The sequence below is a fragment of the Nematolebias whitei genome, chromosome 4 (assembly GCF_014905685.2).
Source record: "Nematolebias whitei isolate Nwh7 chromosome 4, NemWhi1, whole genome shotgun sequence".
In the NCBI taxonomy this organism is placed as follows: Eukaryota; Metazoa; Chordata; class Actinopteri; order Cyprinodontiformes; family Rivulidae; genus Nematolebias; species Nematolebias whitei.
In genome coordinates, this window is record NC_056501.1 from 2,614,839 (window position 1) to 2,627,448 (window position 12,610).

Sequence of the window (12,610 nt, forward strand, 5' to 3'; positions counted from 1 at the left end):
ATACATGTCCAGCTGTCCTCATACATGTCCAGCTGTCCTCATACATGCCCTGTACCAGTCTAACTTCTCTGCCACTCCAGATTTCCTCATGCAGTACCACACCTCTTCCCTCAGCACTCTCATGTGCTTTTTGTAAATCCACAAAGACACAATGGAGTCCAAACGCATCGAGCTAAAATCAGAATTTACATTTATTATGAGAGTATATGAAACTCAGTGAACCGTTAAAATCACAACTAAATTTTAAAATATTAGTCCCACAGTTCGTATTGTCCTGTGTTGTCTGATAGAACGGTTCTATTTCTGCCCGACAGAATCATCAATGAGATGCTCAGTTTGTACCTGCTGGCCACGAGGCTGATCAGTCCTGTCAAACAGACGGACGAGCTGCGCCCTGCAGAGGAGCTGCTTGGCTCAGGAAGTGCTAACAGGTGTGGCTTTCTCTGTGTTTTCCATCCAGAGACAATTAAAGAACAGAATGTGAATTATATCCAACATGCTGTTGATTAGTCAACAGTACCACCCATCATCGCTCCTTTTCAGAAATTCTTAGTAAAAAGGATCATTTTAATGTTGAATTCAGACAATCAGAAACTTCCCCGTTCCAACATGGGGTGCTGGTTTACTCCATTTTGTGCCTGGCCACTTTTGCACATACAGTGCACTCCTACATTTGGCAAGCAGCTGAAGTCAACAGAGCCCACCTGGTGCAGCTGACTCATAATCTGAGATTTGCAGCCTCAGAAGAGGAAGACAGAAGGGTATTAGCATGCTGCGAGTGCACTCAGTGACACCTGCACCTCCTCAGAAGTGAAAGAACACACTCTTTAAGCTCTGCCTTCAACGTTCAAGAGCCCTGAAGCACACATTAAGTAATGTAGAAAATGGATTTAACAGTGTCGGGTTTGGCATAGGTATTGTGCAAGTTTGCTCTCTGTGGTGACCCATGCAGAAGTATTCTTATTCACTTTTTAGTTTTTGTTTTGAGCGCACGTCACACCAGATAAAAATCCTCAGACCTTTATTCAGTTTTTTATCCTTTACATCGAATCTGTTCTATCAGTCACATATCCTGACGCGCCCTCAATAATCCAGGTAGAGAAATTAAAAAAAGTTAAGTCAGGTCCACTGGACAAGTAGAAAGTAAAAATAAAAATTGTTGTCCAGAGGACCTGACAACTTTTTTAGAGATCAATCAGATGTTACTGGAACTGCTGCAAAGTTTAAAGTTGCTAATAAAAAATAAAGAAATGCCCCCCCCCCCATGTCAACAGAACAGTGAGCAACAGACTGATTATCAACGTTTTCTTGATTTTGAACAGAAGGAAAACCTTTAGAATAATTGAGGACCTATCGTTCATATCAGCTGCTTCCTGTCACGTTAATATTTTAGACTACACCAGTTTAGACGACACCAGTTTAGACGACACCAGTTTAGACTACACCAGTTTAGACTACACCAGTTTAGACTACACCAATGCAGACATGTTCCTGTTCTTAGTTTTCTTAATCCCCTTATAATCTTGCTGTTTTTTTGTTACTATTCCTCTTGATTGTCCTTTTAGTTGCTGTTTTGATTTGATTTGTAAAAAAAAGAGATTTAAATGTGTTTGCCTATTTCATGATTGCCCACTGTTGTCATCACTCTTTGTTAAAGAAATCAGGTGTCTCTTGTAAACGAGTCTCACTGGGATTAACCTGTAAAAATAAAGGTTGAATGAATATTTTACACTGAAATCATCTTACATTAAGAAACGACGAGCCTTAAAGGTAACATTGTGAGGAGTTCACGTCATATCTCACCTGATCTGTTAGTGCTTGGACTAAGTGCTGAGGAGGACTAACAGCTACTACCACTCTGAAGTTTAGCTCAGTATAGTTCAAATCTGCAGATGAAGCCTTTCTTTGTGTTTGTTAATGTTGGTCGTCCGTGGACGTCGTCTTGAACTGAGTTGATTCCTAAAACAGTTAACGAGTATTATCTGAGCTTCAGTTAAATCCGTTCAGCAGTTTTTGAGATATTTTGCTAACAGATAGATTCGACACCAACACTTAATGTCAAAGTTTTAAGTAAAAGCAAAGATGATGTGTTGTGTTCAAAGTTTGTGTTGAAGATGACTCTCAGCTACTGCCACATGAAACTTTGGCTCAGTATCTGTAGAAGTGGAGAGTTGTGGTCACTTCTGTGTTTTCAGACTTTAGTTGGTTGTGGCGGCCATCTTTAATTGAGTTTCTCAAATGTCAATCATTTCAGATGTCATCCTAATTATTGGGTTCTGGAAGTTCCAACAACATGTGCTCGGTGGTTTAAAGTAATTGAACTAACAGCCTGAAATGATTCTAACGGTAAAACTGAGAAGACAAACCTTGAGTGATCAGTTAGCCGTCAGAGGAGCAGTTGAGGATTAGCTTCAGCTACTACCACGCTGATTTTTAGTTCAAATACAACTCAGTTCTTGACGTTTTGTGTGTTTGCTAAGATGTGTTGCTGTGACGGCCATCTTACTCCATCCAGTGATGCATGAGATATTTTGCTAACGGTACAGTTGAACACACGTAAACAATCCACCCTCACTTTTAATGGTTGATAATAAATTTGAAGAAACGACTGATTCATAAATTATATCCTGACTAAAGTATGACTGGATAAACAAACAAACAAAAATGTAATTTCATGACGTGGACGGAGCATTTCTGCATTGTTTAGTAAAGTTTACGTTTGTGTTTGCAGACCTGGCCAACAGTTTGAGCATCATCATCATCATCATCATCACAGCGCCACAGAACTTCATGAACCAGAATCAGTTCCGTTCTTCACAGCATGAAGTAACGTAATGAAAAAGAAACATTTAATAAATAAATGTAGGGAGTCAAATAATAAAAACAAATGTTTTGTTCAGACTCTGAAAGCGTTTCTTTCTACAGTGTTTGCTCATGTTGTAGTATATGAAGAATATTTTGATCATCTTTATATCCATGTTTAGTAGTTGTCAGAGAGAAGCACAGTCTCTCACATCGTCTGCATGTCCTGAGCACCAAACTGACAATAAAATATCTTTGAATCCTCTCAGGCGTTCCTTTGGTCTCTACTTGACCGAACGGTTCCCTGAATTGTTTTAGGCTTCAACCTTGTCTTCCACTGTTTCTTCTTCTTGCTGAACTTTGGTTTGTCTCTGCCCCTCCCACGCTCTCCATCATAACGTTCTGAGCTGTCATCAGCAGGAGAGGCTGGAGACAGAAGACGACTACTCTGGGCCACTTCCATGGAAACTGTTTCAGCTCATGCTTGTGTCACTGAGTGGATGCTGCGATGCAGAAAGAAGGGAGGGGAGGGCAGGAGAACACAAACATATGAAGCCCTGCTGTCACATGAAGTACAGTCAAGGAGGAGGAGGAGGAGGAGACATGAGGAAGAAAGATGTCTTTGACATGACAACTGGATCTTGCCCACCTTTTGTTCACGTCACACTGAGATTTTCACCTACGGAAAAGAAATCCTCTTACTTTAGATCTCAGCCGTGCATTGACTCATTCATGCAGAAAAAGGTGTGTGTGTGGGGGGGGGGGGGGGGGGAATATAAATAGCTGTTCTACTTTACATGAAGCAAACATTGTTCCTTTGTAAGCAGGCAAACAAAAAGAAGCTGCTCCTGCACTAAATCCACAGTGAATGCTGCAAAGCTCTGCAGAAAGACACGTCTGTTGGTTCAGACACAAACAAACAGAACCTGGGAACTGATGGAGAACAAGAGCTCAGAGTGTTTCTCTTTCTCTCTCAGCCGTCACGACAAGCGTGCACGCCTTATCAAGCAAACAAAGGCAGTCCAGCCGTCGCTGAAGCAGCTCACACCCCTCTGACTGCTCAAACAGTGCACGGACGTGTGGAGGGCTGATACTCAGTGGACAAAGGAATTACCACAAACAGCTGCTGCTCCATTCAGAGAGGTACGGCTGACACTAATAGGATAAATCCATGTCAAATTCACTTTAAAAACTAAACTAAACGTGCACAGAATCCTTACCTTTTTGGCTCTGCCCCTCGTCCATCTCTTCTTCCATTTTGCTGAATTTGTTTTGAAGCAGCTAAATCTTTGGACACTGAAAATGTGATGGTTTAAAGGTTAGAAAACCTGAATAAGTCAGTCAGAAAGGATCCAGAAAGCACCCGTTCTTTCCTTCTCTTGTCTCACGTGCACTTGCTCTGAGGGTCCTGCTGAAAGCTCAGACTGACGGTCAGCTGTGGCTCCTGTCAGGACTCTGCTGATGTGAGGGATCACTGAGTCTTTGTGGTGCTGTCCATTGTGAGCAGCCGTGGTGAGTGCTGAAACGCTCCTTGGTCCCTCGTGGAGGAGGAGGGGTAGGGGGCTGGATTGAGCAGAGGGTGGTCTCTACGCTGGGAGATGTAAGAGCAGGCATGCTGAAAGGGTTTTTAAATGACAGCTTGGAAAATACGGAGCTGAAACACAGAGAGGAGCAGCAGAGTTTAGATTTAGGTCAGCTCAGACTTTTACAGTTTTGTTGTGTTTGGGTCAAAATAAGTTGCTTTAAACACCCCTGGTTCCCTGTCAGAATGGTTACACCCATTATCTCCCATCTCCCTCCTCACAGAACCAGTAGCTCTACTGCATTAACTCATTATCTCCTTAAATGAGGGAGGGGGCAGCTGATGCTGAAATACGATTCTCCTGATCTTATTAGTCATAGTGATTCAATTATACAATCACCACCGAGGTTTTAATGGAGTTTACAGCATGCACGCTGCACATGCAGGCAGACTCTGCAGAGCCATGAAAATATCATTTTTTAGACTCATATTCAGTATGCTGTGCAAGCAAGTATTCAGATTTTATCAAGGTTTCTCGTCTTTCATTCAACCTGTAATTTTTAGGCTGTTTTAACAATCTATTCACATTTCTACATCCATCCATCCATCCATCCATCCATCCATTATCTTTACCTGCTTCTTCCTTTTTTGGTCATGGGGGTCTCATGATGTCCATGTCCCAACTGTGCGAGAGGCGGGGGACACCTTGGACAGGTCTCCAGTCCATCACAGGGACACAGAGAGACAAACGAGACAAGCAACCATTCTCTCTCTCTCTCTCTCACCTCGGGACAATTTAGAGTTACCATCAGTCTAACATGCATGTTTTTGGTCTGTGGGAGGAAACTGGAGAACTCTGAGAAAACCCACGCAGCACGGAGAGAACATGGAAACTCCACGTAGAAATGCCCCTGGACCGGGGTTTGAACCAAGGACCTGCTCACTGAGAGGCAGCAGCTCTACCAACTGAGCCACCGTGCTGCCCTGTTTAAATTACTTAACTATTGCAATTGCTTGATATAGGTCCTTAAGAATAAAGGGACGAGACAGCCCCTGGTTTACTCCAGAGCTAGCTGACCTCCTGCACAGGAGAGATCATCTTTGGGCCGCAGCGAGAAAATCTGGCTCAGACACTGATTGGTTGAGTTTTCGACAGATGAGGAATAAATGCACAACTGCTGTCAAAGCAGCAAAACAACTATTTCTTATCTCAGACCTCCAAAAATCTAAATGACCCTAACAGATTCTGGAAAACCATCAAATCTCTCTCAGGCAGCCCCCAATCATCTGACCTCCCATCACAACTTCTCGTTAACTCTGTTCCTGTGTCAAATAAGCACGAGATCCTGAACTGTCTCAACAAACATTTTGTTGCTTCTGGTTCTTTATTTGACACAGTTACTAATGGAAGATCAGCCACTTCACTTAATAACCAAACTTCTACAAATCAAATCCCTCCTACAAGTCAATCCTCAGTTAATCACAGCTTCGCTTTTTCTCCATTCTCAGTCAGTGAGGTCAATAAACTGTTAAAAGATCTTGATCCTAAAAAATCTGCAGGTCCAGATGAACTTCCACCATATTTCTTAAGGCTGGCTGCTCATATCATCACAGTCCCTGTGACCCACATCTTCAATCTCTCCATGAGACAAAACTCCATCCAGACACTTGAAAACAGCCTTTGTTCTTCTTTGCTGAAGGGAGGTGACCCCACCTCACTGAACAACTATCGACCAATCTCTAAACTCTGCATTTTAGCCAAGGTTCTAGAAAAACTGATAAACTCTCAAATCAAAGATTACCTGGACTCATTTAACATCTTACCTCCACATCAATCTGGTTTCAGGAAACAACACAGCACAACCACTGCTTCACTGAAGGTTCTTAATGACGTTGTTGAAGCACTGGATGCTAAAGATTATTGTGCTGCACTTTTCTTAGACCTGTCTAAAGATTCTGACACTGTGGATCAGAACATCTTGTGTCATAAACTCTCAGAAACTGGTTTCTCAGATCACACCATTGGTTGGTTCTCTAACTATCTTTCAGACCGGAGGCAATGTGTTCAACATAATGGTACTTCCTCCAGTTATTTAACAGTCAACAAGGGTGTACCACAAGGCTCAGTCTTAGGATCCACCCTCTTTACAATCTACACAGGTAATGAAGGTCAGAGCATCCTTGACTCATCCTTACATTTCTATGCTGATGACACAGTTGTTGTTTGTCGAGCTAAAACTGTTGATAAAGCTTTCCAGCTTTTGAAATCTGCATTCAACCTCATCCAGTCAGATTTGTTCCACCTCAAACTAAAGATTGTTTTCACACCTGATAGTCCGGTAAACTCGGTTCGGTTGGGGACCAATATTCATAACATTTTGTTACATTTGAGCTGGTGCGTTTGCATTCACACTGCACTGTGCAGTCGAGCCAACCTGTTGAACCAACCTGTTCAAACCAACCTGTTCCCCCGCTCGCCTGTGGGGGCGCTGCACCAAAAACTACTGAAAGAAACGAAACAAAAACCTCTGAAGAAGACACTTCTTCTTCTTTTGATAATAAAAACAAAAACAGAGTGGCATCAAATTTTAGATGTTTTAGGAGTTATATTTTGTCATTTTTCAACAATGGACTCGGCATGAGTGGAAGATGAGACAGAAGACCACGGAGAATGTTGTTTTTCACACAAGTCAGCTGACGGCTCCATATGAGGATAAGAGAAATGTGTGTTTGTTTGCCCTGCATTGTCGTCCTCTTTCTGCTTGCGGAGCGGGGCCCGGTCTGTTTACATTCACACTGTACTCGAACCGTGCTAGAGTTTTCTTGTACCGGACCGAGACCTAGGTTTTAGACCAGGCCAGAGTTCACCTTTTATTTCCGTGACAGAGTTCGATGGCGAGTCCACACCTCCCCAAACTCCGTTTTATATATATATATATATATATATATATACTGAAATATATATATATAAAATATATATATACTGTCAAGTGACTGAAGATGTTTAATAATCATTTGAATTAATGAAATTAGGTTTATCTTTGCTTGGCAGTGGACAGATGGTGACTGGGACGGACCATCACACAGGTTCAGTAGACCAGATACAAATTCTTCTGAGTCAACTCAGTTGAAGAACAACTAGTGACATGAAGAGCTCAGAGATGGACAATTGTCTTCAGAATTCAATCAAACTAAACCAGAGACTGAGCATAAGGAAACACCTTGCATGAGTCGAGCATTGAATTTGTTAAGTAACCTTTTCCTCACCGTTTACACCGTTTCTTCCTGTTTGACCCAATTTACTGTGATGCTTGTTCACAGTGATTATGCTAATTTTTCAAAACCAACTGAATTATTTATGTTAAAATCTAATGGTTTATTAATCTTTCATTTGCTTTGCAGACTGTTTTTTTGTTTTTTTTTTGTCTGCTTTTCCTTATGGTCCATCCAAATGGCCTAATACCCTGCATCCATACAAACCCGGTTACAAAACTAGATTTATTAGATGAATAAATATAAACAAAAATGTACCAACAACAGTCTAATGATGATCATTTTTGGTTTAACTGCAATACTTTGAACAGTTTTGTCACTACTATGTTTGTATAGAGGTTTCCCTGAAGTTGATCAACTGGAATAATGTTTGGGTCACTTTCAGAGACACAGGATGAAGACAGCCAGCTGTGCACATGCTCTTTATGTCATGAAGCAGCTGCAGTGCCGTGGTCATATTTATTGTTCCTCGCTACCGAGCAAAGAGGGGGAATTGGAAACATCCTCCATCCCCCCGTACACCCGTGCATGTTGTGAGCAGGGTAACTTGAAAAACAAGCGAGGTACCGACATCCATTTTGGTGTGTGTCTGCATCGAGGCTTAAGAAAGGTGCCTATAAATATTGGGTTTCCACAAGATGGTCACCACTACATATGTATGCTTTAGTTTTTATATTGCTCAGGTTTTCTCAGATTAGGATGACCAAAGACTAATCTATGGTGTCAAAGGCCAACATGTTTGTCTCCCATGGAAGGGATGGAGCTGTTGCTGCTCCACATTTCACCTGCAGACGTTCAGGAGGTGAACAGCAGCGAGTTTTCAGAGTCACTTACTTCAAAACTGCTTGAATTCTAAAGCAGAAACTTACAGCTCGGCTAAACGTTAATATTTTGAAAACATCAGAAATAATCTGAAATAAATGTTGTTCCCTCACATAATTTTTCATTTAAATAAAAATACTGTGGTCAAAGGGAATCTAATCCAGAAGACAAGACACATAAGAGACCACGAGGAGCCACGCACCATTTCATCTGCAGTCATAAGAGTTAAAGTGTCCTTGGGTGTCATGAAAGGCGCTTTTTAAATAAAATGATTATTATTATTATAAGTAGGCCTGTCACGATAACACATTTTGCTGGGCGATTATTGTCTCAAAAATTATTGCGATAAACGATAATATTGCTTGAAATTTGACAATAATTATCATTGTCATTTTTCACACAAAGCTTTTAATTAAAAAAAAAATCAGTAAACAAGTTCTCAGCTTCTTTTTGCAGAGAAAAACAACTTTTTACACGAGGGCACGAGTTTCAACCGTGAATTTTGGAGCTTCGACAAGACGGAGGATTTTCCCCGAGGTTGGCCTGTTAGCTTAGCTCGTAGCTTAGCTGCTTTTAACCATCCAAAAATGTAATTTTGGATCGTTAAAACAGATTTTAAAGAGAAAAGAGAAAGGGAGGGGTCAGTGAGGAGCACCAGAGTTGTTCCTTTTGTCATCCAGTGTCTTCAGTAGAAAGAGAGAGACGTGAAGAAATGATAAAGATGATAAATGAAAATGAGGTCGATAATTTTAATTTATCATGCGATCAATTGATTTATTGTTTATCGTGACAGGCCTAGTCATAAGTCCATAATCACAGATTTAATACACAAAGATATATCACTGAGTACAGAAAGGCTCTGATTCAAGACACATTCTGAGTATTTGATCAAGAGAATGTTAAAGTTAGTCTTTTTAAAATCATTTTGTAGATTATATGGTGGTTGATAGCAGATGATATTTCTGTCAAACTGACCTGACTTTCTCCATAAACAAGTTTAAGTTAGTTTAAAACTAGGTGGAGGGTGACGTGCAGTCTGTCAATAACAATAACAGAGAAATGTGTGTATTGTTTCAAGCTTAAGGGTTAAATCAGAAACATTTCACGTCATATAGGCTTAAGAGATCTTTTAAAAACATTTTACTTTATATGCAACAGTAATGGAGTGCACTAGTAAGCATTGATTTAAATAAAGATAATTTAGGTTCATGGCAGCGGTCGTTAAAGACAGACAGGGATTTCTCAAAGTGCAGCCAGCGTTTGTCCTGAATAAGCACGGATCAGTTTTTGACAGATTTACTGAGGGGAAGTGGGGGAGGGCTAGTTTTCTACAGGGAATCCTCAGCTTCCAACGCTTCACAATAACCCCCAGGCTAGTCAAGGCTCTGCCCCCCTCCTCCTCCTCCTCCTCCTCCTGCTCCTCCTCCTCCTCCTCCACTCGAGATTCCTCCACACAGGCTCCATGATGCTGGTAGGAAAAATCAGCAGATGGTGAAACACTTTCTCGGGGCATTTTAAGGCATCATTACTTCTCTGTTTAATTTAACTGGCCTCTTCCGTTTTCTTCACAGATGTGATACAGTCTAACGCTCTGAAGTGAATTTTAGTTAATTAATTAATTAATTGATTTTGTAAAGGTGTGTGCATTTAGCTTCCCCACACGCATGTGCACGTTTCTGCTTCAAACCATAAACCGCTGCTTGTGCTCGTGACCAGAAGGACCCAAAGAACCGCACACTAAGCTCATTAATGTGTCCTGGTCGCTCTCCAGTTTGAGCTTTCCAGTTGCCATAGCAACCAGGCCTTAGATACTGCCCGGTTGGAGAGGCAGGCGGATGTAGAATAAATCTAAACACCGCCCTGTAACCGTGGCCAGCGCTCGTTCTGTAAAGCAGCTTATCTCATTGTCAGCCAGTTTTCACAATGCAGCTTTTTATTTTTTATTTGTGAAGATCTGAGGCCTGATGTTCATGAGCGGGCGCCTGCAGGAGTCAGCAGACCACACCGAGCTTCATCTTACTGCGGATGTGTGCTCACGCCCAGTCAAGCTGAGGAAAATCAAAAGGCACTGAAAGATTAAGGAGGTCAGGTTTTCTTGTCCCCAGAGGGAGGCAGTGAACAAACCCGAGCCCCTCTGAGAACTCAACGCTTGCTGCAGAGTCCACGAGCTGCTTCATACGTGATGATCTGCTCCGTTCACATCCAAGTTTACACCACAACGTTGTTCTTCGTGTTCCTTTTACATTCATATGGCATTTTATATTTTATTGTGCAGGTGAAGTGAAATCAGTGACGCCGTCTGCAGAGGTTTGTCCACGTGAAACATCTGCCCAGAGTGCTTTAAACAAGAGAGCAGCAACACTGAGACATGAAGAGAAGCAGGAACACGTCTCCTCCGTTGATGCTTCACTTCACAGATGAGCTGAACGCTGCTCAGAGACCAACAGAGGTCCTCCGTCCAACTCTGACTGGCTTTGGCAACAAAACTACTTCAGTGCGTCCCAGTAAGAGATGAACTCTTCCAGCCCAAATCAAACGTCACATTAGTGAAGAACAAACGGACGGTTTGCATGAAACACCGATCAGTCATGTGCTGCGAGGAGAGGCCACGTCTGCAGGAATAAAGAAGGACTCGTGTCTTTTTAGGCAGTTAGAACAAATTATCATTTGTTTGTAGAGTCTTATAAATATTGGATCAGCAAAAATAAAAAAAAACTAATGAATGTTTAAAGATGACCCAATACAGAAAATATGTATAAAGACAAAGCATTTTTTAATATGTAGACATCATTTGTGTGTTTGTGAGGAAGTTGATTTTTCATTTGATCTGCATGAATGTGGATTTAAAAGCAATAATTAATTTTCAAGTGTTCAGGGATCAGTTGATTTTACAAACGTAGAAGTTTTTACACACTGCCATCGTTCTTTTACCTTTGGGCCGAGATGGGGTAGAGGCAAGGCAGCCGGCTGCGGACTGGGGACCAGCGCGTTGCGGTTCGACTCCCAGCCATTCCCACATGTTGTGGTGTCTCTGAGCAACACGCCTGATCTCGAACTGCTCCCCGGGTGCTCACATAGCTGCCCACTGCTCCACCTGGTGCGTCCCAGGTGTTAAATGCAGAGAACTAATTTCACCATTGTATGGGGACATACGACGAACATACAACCTTTCTGAATAAAATCACACAAACACAATTACTTCGCTGCACTCGCCTCATCATCACAAATGTCTGAACATGTAGATAATTACATGATCGCCCGCTGCCTTTCACGGCAGAGGTTTAAACTGAAATCCTGTTGTGCTGAGGAGGGATGGAGTTGAAGTTTCTTTTTGTGATGTCTCGTTTATTCAACAATTTTCAGTCAGGTCATCTGGACAGTTTCTTTTTTTGCTGAAACGTTTCCCCTTCCATCCAGAAGGCTTCATCAGTCAAGGAAACACACAACACTAAACTGATTCTTCCCCCCAAACAGCTTACTCCAAAGTGGAACAAACCAGTTATGTTGGTGATAAACGTTGGTGAAACGTTTCAGCACAAAAAAGAAACTGTCCAGATGACCTGACTGACAAATGTTGGATTGTATACCTGGATTACTGAGCATGGACTTTGTCTCATTGATTGTTTCAACTCACGTGTTGGTCGATTCAATGCAGTTTATTTCTAAAGCTCCACGTCACAACACAAGTCGTCTCAGGCTGAACCGCAACATTCAGATAAATAAAAGAAAGTTACTAAAAGTTCTCTATCTAAGGAAACAGCAGAATGAATCTTCTCTTCATCACAGTCCCTCATCCTGAACAAGCACAAAGGAGACAGTGGAAATAAAAACTCCTTTTTAACAGGAATAAAACTCCAGAAGAACCAGTTCAGGACCAGTGACCATCTCCTTCAACTGGCTGGTTTGAGAGGACAGGAAGTAGAAACAAACACAAAATGACAGGTCCAGGTGTACTTTCTATAGTCCAAGTGTACTTTCTATAGTCCAGGTGTACTTTCTATAGTCCAGGTGAACTTTCTATAGTCCAGGTGAACTTTCTAAAGTCCAGGTGAACTTTCTAAAGTCCAGGTGAACTTTCTAAAGTCCAGGTGTACTTTCTATAGTCCAGGTGAACTTTCTAAAGTCCAGGTGTACTTTCTATAGTCCAAGTGAACTTTCTATAGTCCAAGTGAACTTTCTATAGTCCAGGTG

General features: G+C 41.7%; 1 protein-coding gene across 1 annotated transcript in view; it reads right to left on the reverse strand.

Annotated features, from left to right (window-relative positions):
- The window catches only part of gpm6aa (glycoprotein M6Aa), a 21,526-nt gene extending 17,212 nt beyond the window's left edge, over positions 1–4,314 (reverse strand). Inside the window, exon 1 of the mRNA XM_037675464.1 lies at positions 4,023–4,314. Within this exon, the coding sequence (XP_037531392.1) occupies positions 4,023–4,059 (37 nt within the window). The 5' untranslated portion in view covers positions 4,060–4,314. The remainder of the gene's footprint in view (positions 1–4,022) is intronic.
- Positions 4,315–12,610: the final 8,296 nt, after the last annotated feature.